This window comes from Vanacampus margaritifer, chromosome 7 (assembly GCF_051991255.1).
Source record: "Vanacampus margaritifer isolate UIUO_Vmar chromosome 7, RoL_Vmar_1.0, whole genome shotgun sequence".
Classification (NCBI taxonomy): domain Eukaryota; kingdom Metazoa; phylum Chordata; class Actinopteri; order Syngnathiformes; family Syngnathidae; genus Vanacampus; species Vanacampus margaritifer.
The window spans coordinates 10,894,770-10,908,009 of NC_135438.1; the positions used below are offsets into that span (position 1 = coordinate 10,894,770).

Below are 13,240 nucleotides of genomic sequence, written 5' to 3' on the forward strand. Positions count from 1 at the left end.
GGTAGTGCTGACCTATTGGGAGCTGTTTCCCCCACACTGTAACACTGCAACTCAAATGTGACAACAAATTGCCATGTAGCTGTAGATTAGTCTAACTGTATAATCGGTGTTATGGTTTGTGTCTGGTTAGTTTTGTTGTTTTCTGTCATATGTGTTTTGTTTGGTTTAGTTTTAATTTGGTTTTAGCTGTCATGTCTCCCTGTTGTCAGTGTGCTCATCAGTTTTAAAATCGCTGCATTGGCTCCCCGTGCGCTTCAGGATTGATTTTAAGGTGATTCTATTCGTTTTTAAATGTCTTAATGGTCTTGGACCATCTTATTTATCTGAACTGCTTTTACCGCATCACCCCTCGCGGCTCCTAAGGTCCTCTGAGAGCGGCTTTTTAACTGTTCCCAGGGTGAGGACCAAACACACGGTGAGGCTGCATTTAGCCACTATGGTCCTCACCTATGAAATAGCCTGCTGGAGGGCATCAGGTCCGCAGAGACTATTGATGTTTTTAAGAGGAGACTCAAGACTCACCTTTTTAGTTTGGCATTTGAATAATCTTTTTTACCCCTTTTATTTCTTTATTTATTTTTCATCATATTGTATTTTAGCTTTGTTTTTGCCTTTTATTCCGCTTTCTTCTACTGTTTAACTCTTTGACTGCCAGACGTTTTCAGAAAAGGGATGCTGTGGGTGCCAGCCGATTTAAGCATTTTGACTGATCTTTTGACTGATCTTTCAAGGTCCACAGAAAATTATGTGTTTGGACTATGGAAACACACATACTACCAAATGAAAGATTGGACTCTCATCTTTCATCAGAAAAAAAAAGTTGTTTCTACCTTATTCCGTTTTTGAGTAATCAACAATAGAAAATGGCTAGTTTCACCTCTGTTTTGAAACAAACGTCTTTTAACGTCTTTGGCATTCCTTCATAGGATTTTACTAAACGTTATTTAACGTTTTTGGCAGTCAAAGAGTTAACTGTTTTTATTTGGTTGTTACTAAGTTTTTAGCTCCAGTGTTTCTTCATGGGGGAACCTCGGCACTGGGAGGGATGGCTGTCTTCGTCCTGGGGGCCCCTTGGCCCCCGGGGGACTGTGGCGCGCTTCACTCTGTGTGGGGCGGGTCAATCTGGGCCAGGGGTATCTGGGATGACATTGCTCCCTGTGGTGGTTGGCAGTCATCCCTCTCTGTGTGTGGATTTGCTCCTCCTGGGTGCCTTTCCTCACGGGGTTTTTCTGTGCCCCGTTTTTATTGTACTATGGATGTTTTAATTGTTCAGCACCTTGAGTTGCGTTTTAATGTATGAAAGGTGCTATATAAATAAAGTTTGATTGATTTATTTGTTCATCCCGGTCCCCTTTCGTCTTCCAATCAGCACCCTCTGCCCCTTGTGTCATGTCCATTTGTTTGTCATTGTCTCATTAATTTGCGCCTATTTAGTTCCCTCCTTCTCTGCACTCTTTGTTGGATTATTCGTTTGCATTCCAGAGTCTCTGTCCTTCGTCCTGTCCATGTCCTGGTTAGCCTTGTATGTTTTGTTTGTTACTTTGTATCTCCTTTTGGTCTTTTTGTCAGTGTTCCTAGTTCCTTGTTTGCCTTTTGGTTTTTCCTTTGGAAATATATCCCTTCTTATTGAAATCTTGCAAGATGGCCTCACCTCGCTGAATCCTGCATTTGGGTCCTCACAACACCCCGATCCTAAGAATCTGATTTTTTGACTTTCATATTATAAATTGTCTTTCTTAGCTCCATTAAACACTGATACTGATGAACAAAAGTTTTTAAGCGGTTTCCGTTCGGTTGTAAAAACTCTTACCAGACCTTAATCCGGTAAATCCTAACAATTTCTTGTGGAATGTCACTGCAAAGAACAGTCAAAATGTTAAAAGGTCTTTAATTTGGCTATCTCTGTTTAGGCAGGTAGTCATTTGATCGATTTATAGTCATTTTCAGGCGCTCCACCAGAATTTGCCCAACCCACCAAAAAAGCAAAGGTTTTGTCTCTAGATCAGAGGTGGGCAAACTCGGTCCTCGAGGGCCGGAGTCCTATCAACAGGATCGTTATCAGGGTTATGCAGAGCTTGCTGATGAGCTAATCATATATCAGCTGTGTTGGAGAAGGGAAACATCCAAAACCTGCAGGACTCCGGCCCTCGAGGACCGAGTGTGCCCACCCCTGCTCTAGATGAACATCAACGTCTCCTATAACAGTTATTTTTGCTTTGCTTGAAAAAAAAAAGTCCTACATAAGGACAAGTGAGGACATTTGCACATGTATAACATAAGCTATTTGTCATCCATCATCGGGACAAGTGTAAAGCAACACCAAAGTGTTTTCAGGGTAACGCTGCTGCTCCTTGAGGTCAGAGCAGACGAGTAACCCAACGCTCCCGTGTTGACGGAGCCTCCCACTGTTTCATTTGGATGTGCTCCCACTTGAGTGTTTCCACTGAGCGCAGTCCAGATAATTTCACAGCTCAAAGACAAAGCCAGTCTCAGAGTCATGGGAACTGCCTCGCAAACTGCTGCATCTGCTTTATAGGAGATCCAAAATGAATTGTGAGCACATTTGCTCACTAGATTTGTCAACTGTAAATGTGAAAGACCGCGTTTCTGGGAACAAAAGCATCAGAAGGCCCAAGTGTAATACGTTTTCCTGTCTGCCTCCCCCATTCATGACACACTAAACAGTATGTGGGTTGACACAACAAAATAAAGGCCTGATTATTATATTACATCGCATTAGGTTTGACAACTTTCAACTGCAACATTTCATAATGTTGAATCTGTCTTTGACATTTATCACACCCACGGGATTGAAAGACTTTAGGAGAGAGTGTACAGACTACTGAATATAGAATACAATTGGCAAAGGTCATTATTATATTTACAAGAAGAAATACTTTACAACCACAGTCTTTAGGACACAGCTGTTTTATGAAACCTACATTTATATTTCTTTAATTTTGACCGACCATGAACCGTCATTTCGCCGACAATGCTGAGTAGGAACAAGAGCCTTCAATTATTTTCATAAGAATAGAAAATATCTCAGAAACCTTGGCTAGTGGATAGCAATATTACTTGGCAGCTGTATATTCTTACCTTCACTTTCCTGTACCAGGTTAAAAAAAATAAAATACTGGTTGAGTTGTGTCACAATGAAAGAGTGGTTAACACGTCCGTGTCTGTCACATGAGATGGGGAGTTAAGAACCAAACGCGGACAAGACACTCAAATTGGATAAGAGAGAGAGTTTTTTTTTAAAAATACCACAAAGATGAGCTACAGCAACAAAAGAGAGCGGGACTGGATTCATATAGCCTTGAAGAAAATACTTCATAAAGGAGTCAGGATAAGAAAGCTCGACGTGCTTAGAGAAAACTCGACATACTTACAAAAGTGTCACTCAGTAATCTCTATATGTCAGAATAAAGGCCTATATGACAAAATAAGAGTGACTCATACGGGACACAGCAATTGCATAGCAACTGCAAAAAATAAGAGTGACTAAAACGGAACCATCACAACTGCATAGCAACTGACAACATCATCACCACAACGGACAAACATAGGACCATAGCAACACTATGACCCCATGAACCAACCCAAAATAACAGCCTCACAGGTATGAAGATATGCTGGCATGAATTTGAAGCTGCTTTATTAGTCATTAAATTCTTATTTAATGGCCCTGCGCTTAGTTGGCGATTAGTTTGGGTTGTATCCCACTTCTTGCTCAAGGTCCCAGTATACGTCTTCACTACTGCACATAAGCGGTTTAGGAAACTGAAGCAAGTTAAGAAATGCTTTTTAAATTTAATTTCAGTAATATAAATAAGAACAGTAAAAATAAATAAATGTTAAAATTTTTGTGATTTTTTATTTTATTTTAATTACCGTACATTTAAGATCTTTTTGAAAGAACACGCAGACTGTATGAATAAATCCTCTAGTAAGTGAGTGAGCGAGTGCTCTCCACTTCATTATTATTTCAGCCTTTGCCAATCACAGCCATTACAGAAGGCCAAGACTTCTACTGGACTGGTTGTAATCCTCAGTAATTAAGCCGGCTGACCTTAGCATCACATCCCTCCTGTCAGACACTTTGTCGCTGGACAGAGGCGGAGGGGAAACATGACTGACACATCTGCGCTTGTGTGTATGTGCGTGCGTGGGTGTGCACATTCGAACTGACGTTCTGGACTGACAGTCTTTTAGGCGCTATTAGCAGCTCCCATGTGACCTCTTCCAAATCAATGACAAAAAACAATAACAGTTACTCAGTAATGACGAAAGAAACTGATCCTAACGTAAAAAAACAACAATCTTAGACTGAGGATGAACGTGTGCGCTTGTGGCCGTGTGTACACGTGCATGAGCAGTGACTACATGCTTTGGATGAAGATTGGATAAGAGGAGGAGACGGGTTCCCGTCAAGGCAGACAAGAAAAACAAAAATAGAGACAGCAACGACTCTGCAACGGCGCATACAGATGTGCATGCGCCAGTGATCACGCGTGCACACGCAGCATGCGACGATGGTGAACAGCTCAGAAGATGCAAAGAGCCGTCTGATGTGAATAATTTAGACGTATGGAAGAGCATGTGGAGCGAGAGATGAGAGCGAGAACGAGTAAAGCAAGGTAAGAAACAGTTCAAATAAAAAAAACAACAGAATGTGGACTGTGTGTAAAGTACTACAGAAAGACAAGAGAGAGATGAGAGGATGGAAACAATAGAGCGCTCGTCCTTTCCCCCCCACAAGCGTGGACTATAAAGGCAGCCGGTGTGATTATCCACACTTGAGCGGCTTCACTCGCTAAGACACTCTTGAGCTTCCAACTACCGGTGCATAATGTTCTCCTAATGGACTCCACTAACACTAACATCACCATCTGCATTAATGGACTGCTGCTAACGCTAACAAAAGCGTGTAGTGCAGCGGACACAGCCTTTACACTTATTGACTTCTAAAGAGACCCCCCCTCTTCTGAGCTTTCAGCTTTGTCAGCATTAATATTTCTAATTTACAATCTATGAGTACAAAGAATGGAAATGAAAAGTATAACTCACTATGCTCTGAATTATGAGTAAGGAGCAGAGAATGGATGTATGATACGTTAAAAGAAACGTATATGATTTGTATAGAAAATGTATGTATGTACAGTATGTGAAATCGTATCTAAATAAATTGGAATTTACACCCATTGTGAGAATTAACCCTGGAGAACCCAAGCACACTTTCCTTCTTTGGAAAATTATGAATTATACATTAAATGACTGCTATAAGTTCACTGAACACCAAAATATATGTTTTTCTCATTTCAACCCTTGTTTTTTGAACTAGCTCAGAGTTGCTAATTTATCAAAATATATATATATAAAACATACTCCTAGGCATTCTGCAACATGATATGAAATAGATTAACAATTTTTTTTTTTTTTTAACATCTGATGGTTTGCTGAGAAGATGGTTTTGTTTGGATTGATTTCCAGCTCAACAAAACAGCCATCTTGTCACCACCACTCTGGCTCATGTAAGTGCAATATTCATTCACTAGATGGCCCCATGCAGGGGTCAGAAGTGGCACTCTGGACTTTTGAAGTTAAATATGTAAAAAAAAAAAAAGAGGTCTTTGTTATTTGAGTAGCAGAATTTATAGGGGCCAAATTTGACCCCGTGGGTTCTGCAGGGTTAAGAAAACATAAACATTATTGCTTATTTATAGCATTGCTAGTGCAGATCCAGAGATAAAATGAGATGTTGTGTTTTTCATGTGAGCTTTTGACTCATATCCAAGCCTTTGGATTTGGAAATCTGTGCTTGGCGAAGGGATGCGAACCCAACTTTGTTTGTGCGTGTGACGGCACTGACCTCGTAGCACACTTAGTCTGGTGGAGGCCGTGAGCTCTCCTGCCGAGCTGGAGGCGTGGCATTCGTAAATAGCCTCATCTCTGGGCGTCCGTAGAGGCTGGATTCTCAGGACTGAGCCAGACCCGTCGTCAAATTCAATTACCTGTGGAAAAAGGTATGATGTATAAATGTTTTGCGTTCAAGTGTTCCAAGACATCCATTGCTCTTGCTCACACGTGATTTCTTCTGCTCGGGCTCAAGGTTTGTCTATAACCTACAGTATCATCTCTAGTTAGAACGTACTGTTACCCTAGCATCGCTAGTTGGAACATACCCGACGGTGTTTGTAGACTAGATATCATGTTAAGATGTGTGAAGTTGGAAATTGAAACTAATTTGTGTTCAAATGCAAGGACGTTAAGTTTAACATAGCTTGCTACTTGCAAACAATGAATATGTCAATGAGTAATCACAATTCTATTTAGTGTTCTGGACTCCCGCAGAGGTGCCCCTAAAACCAACTTTGACCCCTCCCGTATTGACCAAAAGTGATCAGATGTCATTTTCATGCAATGTGTACGGGATATGTCAAACCTTTTGGTGGACTGGACTACTTGGATTAAAATGCCCTTGAATATGATTATTACATGCAATGTGAGAGATCAGGATTTTGAATTCTCAGAAGGCTTGACTAAAATGCAATAAATCAAAAATTCCCACAGTCACTCCCGATGGACAGGACGGGCTCAATGAGAAATAAACAGCAGGGTTAGATATTCCGGATTAAAAAAAAAAATCTCTGTGATTTCATCACAAATAAGTAGGCACCAGTGAGGAAAATAAACTTATTATGGTTCGAAAGCGCCTTGACCTCTGAGTGACACTGATGGGATGACAGAGGCAGGTTCAGCGTTTCCTTCTGAGGTTGACTTGTGGGGGCAGCTAAAGGTTAAAGCCTTTGGGAAACTAATAACGATCATATAAAAAAAATCCCATTTACTTTAGCTCAAATCATCAAGCAATAGAGTGCAACAGTCTTTTTACACTAACTGGCCACAAGACAGAGATTTAAAAGAAAGAAATAAAATATATCTAAAACGTTTTGTGGGAGTGTATGTTGGTCTTTTTTTTATATATATATTTTTTTACTATTTTGGTTACCTTATTACACTACATGAGGGAGACAAAAATACTACAAACAATTAATCATTAGACCATTATAGTACTAGTATTGTATCTCATTATATTGTGGTGTCTCTAATGACATGTCCAATGATGGTACTTTTTGGTATAGACCGACTGGGCTTAACAACTGAATTGCAAAATTCTTCTGGCATGCTAATCTAATAACATTCCTTGTCTACTCTATATTTCATTGCATGGGTCACTGCTAAACACAACTGTATTTATTTTGGAGCGGACCAAACCACATATATTTATAATTTATGAGGCTTGTTGGCAGTGGAAATTTCTTCGAACGAGGCAAAAGTCTTTATGAATTTCCAAGTCCAGTTTCTGTTTGAGTCAATTAAACCAAGCAAAATGTTGTTTATTCCTGTGCTACACCAAACTACACCATTTTGAAAAAAATATTGTTCTCATTGGATGCAAATATGAAAGAAAGAAGTTAAATGTCAACAATTGGAGCAGTGGGATCATACCTCAAATCTTTGGTTGCTGACTTTCTTGCCTTTCTTGTTCCACACAATTTTGGGCTGCGGGTCGCCGGCGGCCTGGCACACGAACGATGCCACTCCGCCTTGGACTCCTGTCTGGTCTTCTGGGGTTCGGGTAAATCGCGGAGGGGCTGTATTAAAAAACAACAACAAAGAGTCAAAACAAGTGCGGTATGGTTTATTTACATAGACACATCAATTAGTGTATTATTGTATTTTTAAAATGCATTCAGGCACCAAATATATTGACATAGCTAGTACTGGTGGCCATTATCTTTCATTTGCACATCTGCAGCACTTGTGTTTGAGTGACTGAGATAATAATAATAAGAATAATAATAAAAAACACAGGTGAAGGCCATTTAAACCAGCGCATGCAATGATTTAACTTCCCCTACTTGCGATTTAAAAGATCCCATGAGTCTTGCAAATGAAAGAAGTTGGAAATTAGCTATTCTTTACAAGTGTTAACTGATCCCGGCCAACAAAAGCTGTGCGTGTAAAGTATGAGTGGCTTTGTGTCCGCAAGTGTCTATATTTATTTATTTTTGTTCACGGTCCTGTGTTCCACCGTGTTCCTCTCGCTGCCCCTGCACAACCAAAGAAGCTTAATATTTCTGTGCCATAAAGGATTTATGAAGACTTACTTCTGACATGACCACTAAAGCCCCCTCATTCTAGGGACGCCAACAATATCATAACCACTGCCTCGGCGGGATTGTGACATCACGACATCAAAAAGATTCGGCACGTCAGTCACGGCACGTCATCGGCCGCTTGCCTAATGGCATTCCCGCCAAACCAGAAAATCCCTACTTAAGGGCTTAGTGCCAACTGCCCTGACAAAGGGAGAGGAATTGCTTTTTGCTGTTGAAAAAGAAGGAGGCAGAGTGGCTAAGCTTCGCAGAGAGTGTTGGAAGCGTGGGGAGGACAGAACAGGAGAATGACTGCGATAAAGGGAAAGATGAGTGGGACAGATGGAGAGGGGAATCAAGGCGGAGAGCGTCTGGCTTCTACTACAAGTGGGAAGCCGGGGGAGGCAGAGAGAAAATGGCCAATGCCCAGTCACCTGGTGCAAATTCAACTACTGAACTCACAGCCAGTTGCAGTTTACAACTAGAAGAACACAACAAGGATACAAACTGCGCCATTTTTGACTTCTGAATTTGCACATGCCCAAATTGTGTTCACAATTTCTCCTTTAAAAGTGAAATATTTATGAAACATTATGGGACTGATTTACTCAAATTTTGCAAAAATGACTGCAGAACTTAAAAATTATTGCCACATTTTGTCTTTTCATAAATTGCAATATTGAAACTTATGAAGTATCTAAGAGCTAACTTCAATCACAAGAAGGAGTCATGCCATTTCACGTATGACAAAACTCCTTTCAACTGCATTTCTGTGTGTCGGGTCATTTCAGGCCATGTTGGCAATTGATGCTGGCCTCTCTCTGAGCAGATTTGTTTAAATGCATTGTTTCCCAGGATGGACACATACACCCAATGGCCACTCACTCTGGACAAGTTAAAATGAACAAAGCAATGCTTGTAAATGGTTGATGGCTTTCCCACTGGTGTGATTGATTCATTTCTTGTAGCTTAATCTTTTGCGTCTTCCACTAACACTTCCCACTTCAACACTTCAAACTTTATTTGATGCTTTTGGCATTCTCCCAAATGGTCAATGGGGAAAACCTTAAGAGCTACCCAAAGGGCAAAACCAAAACCCTCTTTTCAATACAGTCTCCACCACTTCTACACCTGGTACCAACAACTGCAATCTAATCTATTATCTAATAGCCTGCTATTTGGGATCTTGGTAAATCAACCCCTTTATTTATTTTTTTGTCTATCAGAGTAGCCTGTTTGAATGTTAAATAGAAGGTCACTTTCTTGTTCAGAGAATGACATAGGATTCCAACTTCTCCTAAGTACAGTACAATATTTTTTGTGTAGAACTAATTTAGCAAAATGTTTATTAGTATGGTTCTAGATTTCTAGTATTGCTGAAAAAGATTGCTTTTCAAAAGAAAGAAAAAAAGGAAATACTGTACATGCACATATGGAGGCTGCAACAAATGATCAATTTGCATGATTCCATATACTGTAACAAATAGAAAGCAGACTTGATTAATGATTACATTAAATACAGGAGATTAGTGTGGTTTCTGGAATAACTATTGCAGATTTCATCAACACAAAATGCTTTTTTCACTATGATTTCATCCTCAAATATTTGTCTTTCATCATCCAAGCGCCATTAAGACGTCACACTGGTCTTAAGGAAAATGACAAATCCATCGCTAATTCAAAATTTACCGACTCATCTAAAACAATACGACAGATTGACTCGGCGGCGAAAAAAACAAACAAAAAAACGGTTAGCTGCAGCCCCAAGCAGCCTGCGCGCAAACTGCATAAATTTCCCGGGATGCACGAGCGAGTGAGTAAATGCGCACGCTCCCATCTGAGAGGTAGTGAACGAGAGAGCCGAGAAAGGATGAGGAGCGGTAGAGTCGCCCTCTTAATCCTCTTGCTAATCTCTCCCCCACAAAACAAATGAAAAGTGTAAATCCAGTCGAGGCATACTAAAAAAGAACGGCAGATCTTTCAATTAATTTTTGATTTGACCAACCCCACCCCCCCACCCCCGCCGCATCCCGCTCCCCTTCATTCAAATACTTGAGCTCATGTTTGATTGTTTGAGTTTCCCCTCAAAGGTTGCTTTTCTAAGAGCGTACGCCCGATTCTTCGTCACTCTTTCGTCTTCGCCGCTCCGCAGCTGCTACCTCTTTCATCCTCCTCCTCGTTACTCTTTCTTCATCTCCTCCCTCCATCTCCACAGGGTGTTATGTAAGTCCTCCTGTCACACTGACTGACTTAATGAGGGGAGGGGGGTGTTTAACCGTATGCTCTTCTCTTGTCTCAATTCACCCTTCCAGTTTTACTTTCCTCCACCCCGCTCTTTGTTTAGTATCGTCTTCATCTCCCTTCAGTTACCATCTTTTCTCTCCCATTCTGTAGCCATCATGACTCATGCCAAGCGATGGAATTTACAGTGTATGTGAAAGGGCTGCAGCTTTAATATTTCAGTGATGTTGAATGAGTGGTTGGCCTGACAAGCGTAAACTTGAAAGAGGAAGTTCGAGGTTTCGCAGCGAGCATGTTGGTATGACCCAAGATGGAAACGAGGGGGAAATTACTGAGTGGTACCGCAGCGAGAGATTTAGATGGAATTAGACGGTGCCAATCTTCCCCTCTTCGGTTGTGTGTGTCTGTGTGTGTGTGTGAGTGCGTACACATGTGCGTATGTGGTCGACGGTCGGCTGGAGGGAGGATGGCCTACATAAAGGTCGGCATATAGCGGGATCTGATCTACACAGCAGATGGCGGGGATTACAGAGTCAGCTCCCTGCACTGGACAACTTTTTTAAGTAAAGATGTGCGATAAACCTTGATCCCAAGGTAGAAGTTTGTCATTTGCTCTCATTACTGAGTTGAAGGCCAAATACGAGGACTCTTGAGATAAACTCACATTTTTATGCTTTAAAAATGCTTGGATTTATGAAAAAGGAAAAGAAAATTTATCACATTGTACAGAAGTTTACCAGTATCAAAGAGTTATGAAAAAAGGTTCACTCTTATTTCTTTGTGATATTTAATGTCTAATAATACAGTTTCCCAAAGTTGGGCACTCTCGTTAATTCCACATTTTCCGCGAATGCTTTATGACGCAAAACCTCGCAAAAATACACAAAATGAGAGGGACCGTCTGCACTCACCCCGATCACAGACATAAACCTGCATAAGTCGGTGCTCAGTCCGTGTATTTTTTACAAGGTTTCGCTTCATTGTGCATTTGCCAAAAAGGTGGGCGTCGTCATTGGCGAGAAGTGATGATTAACGGAAGGGCCTAGCTCTGCAAATTTCTATAAAATGTGGTGATTTTGTTATAATTCCCCCACGGAAATAAGTGCCAATTAGTATGTTTTTGGTGAGTTGTATTTCCCGGGTTACTTCCTTCTTTATTCTCTATTGTTTGTGTATTTTCGAGAAGTTTGTTCAGTAAATGAATGTGTCATATGCAATACCTCCTCACAATAACATGACTTGTGCTGCTCACTAAGAATTATGATGACGTCGTGAGTGGATTTGTCCAAAAATGGGTAGTGGTGACGAAAATTCGAATAAACATGTTACCCAATGTTTGTTGGGAACAGTCACGTGCCCTACTACTTTTTAAATCCTAACAATCATTTAATAAATACTTTGCATAGGCATCTTTATTATTGAAGTATCACATTTAACTGCAGATATGTTGAAGGACACTTGAAGTAGGCAACATATTTAAAGGGTTTATTGTATGTGTATTGAATAAGTTTATATCACTCTAGAAATTGTTTACTGTACGCAGCCTTGTAACTTTTCCAAAATGGTTTATACAGTATTTTAAAAAGAATAACAAGTATTTACTGCATCTAGTTTCTTCAGTGTTTCCCACACCATATTAATACTTGGGTGGGACACCCAAGCAAATCTATTAAAAATATATTATATTATATATATATCCCGCCGGAATTCACCCACCCAAATAGATCTCAAATCTGTAGGAAACACTGTTCTTGGCTTTGTTTTCAGGTCCTAGTGAACATCTGTAGAAGAAATATAGACGATATTAATGAGTACTATGTCTTGGTGTAAGTAATCAATTATCAATACTTTAATTGCGTCAATTTGTACGAATGTATTTAACTTACAGTTTGCATTAACAAGGCAATGGACTAGGAATGTCTCGGGATTCCCTCAGCAGAGCTGGATGAAGCGGTTGGGGAGACGGAAATCTGGGTTTCTCTGCTTTAATTGATTGATTGTTGCCCCGTCGATGGGTAGGAAGAAGTGGAATCCAATATTAAGTTTCTAAACTGCAATAAAAACTAAATATAAATGTCTTGTGCTGGGCAGTCACAATGCTTAATTGTCAAATGACAATCGGGGATATAGCTTCAATCGCTCTCGAAGTATCTAAAAAAGGTCAGCTATTGCACTAAAGCTGAGTACTATGTGGTGCGGCTGTGCCTCACTTATAGCTATTTTTCTGTTGTTGTTTTTTTAATTCGGTAAACTGTGACAAATATAACATTTGGATAAACTCTCCGTGAGATAACCTGCATACTGCACAGGGACGATAAAGGTTCCACAGCGTAACGGTTTCAAGAAGACCAGGAACAAGATTAAGCTAAGGGCAATGTGTATGAAGATAGTGTAGCTGGAAAACACTTTTTTTTTTTAACTCAAAGGGCCACGGCTTGAGAGTCACAGATGGAAGCACAAAACCTGCAGGGTGTGCGATATAGCCTACAAGAACATGGATTTATTACTGAACATAAATAAATAAATGAACAACTAAGTAAGGATGGAAATGAAGATAAAGTTGAGTAAGTTGAGAGGGGATCAAAGGAAGTGTTCCAACTATAGGAAGATTATTCTCCTCAGCATCTCATGGAAATGTTCACACCTCAATATTTGTTGGTGCTGGGGACGGAGCTGTTAGTCGAGGTACCATGTGGTTTTCGTTGTGGTGATAGAACACTGGGCCAGCTTTCTTTTGTGTCTTTCTTTTTTTTAATTTTAATTTTTAATTTTTAATTTTTAATTTTTAATTTTATTTTTCTGGAGAGCTCAGTATTGTTCATTCGGTAATTTTACCG

General features: G+C 40.2%; 1 protein-coding gene across 21 annotated transcripts in view; it reads right to left on the reverse strand.

Moving 5' to 3' along the window:
* The window catches only part of LOC144055777 (receptor-type tyrosine-protein phosphatase delta-like), a 209,188-nt gene that overhangs the window by 58,359 nt on the left and 137,589 nt on the right, over nucleotides 1–13,240 (reverse strand). For all 21 annotated transcript variants that reach the window (XM_077572073.1, XM_077572070.1, XM_077572069.1 and 18 more), the window contains 2 exons: nucleotides 7,513–7,658; nucleotides 5,873–6,014 (listed from right to left, as the gene is read on the reverse strand). In XM_077572073.1, the coding sequence (XP_077428199.1) occupies nucleotides 5,873–6,014; nucleotides 7,513–7,658 (288 nt within the window). The remainder of the gene's footprint in view (nucleotides 1–5,872; nucleotides 6,015–7,512; nucleotides 7,659–13,240) is intronic.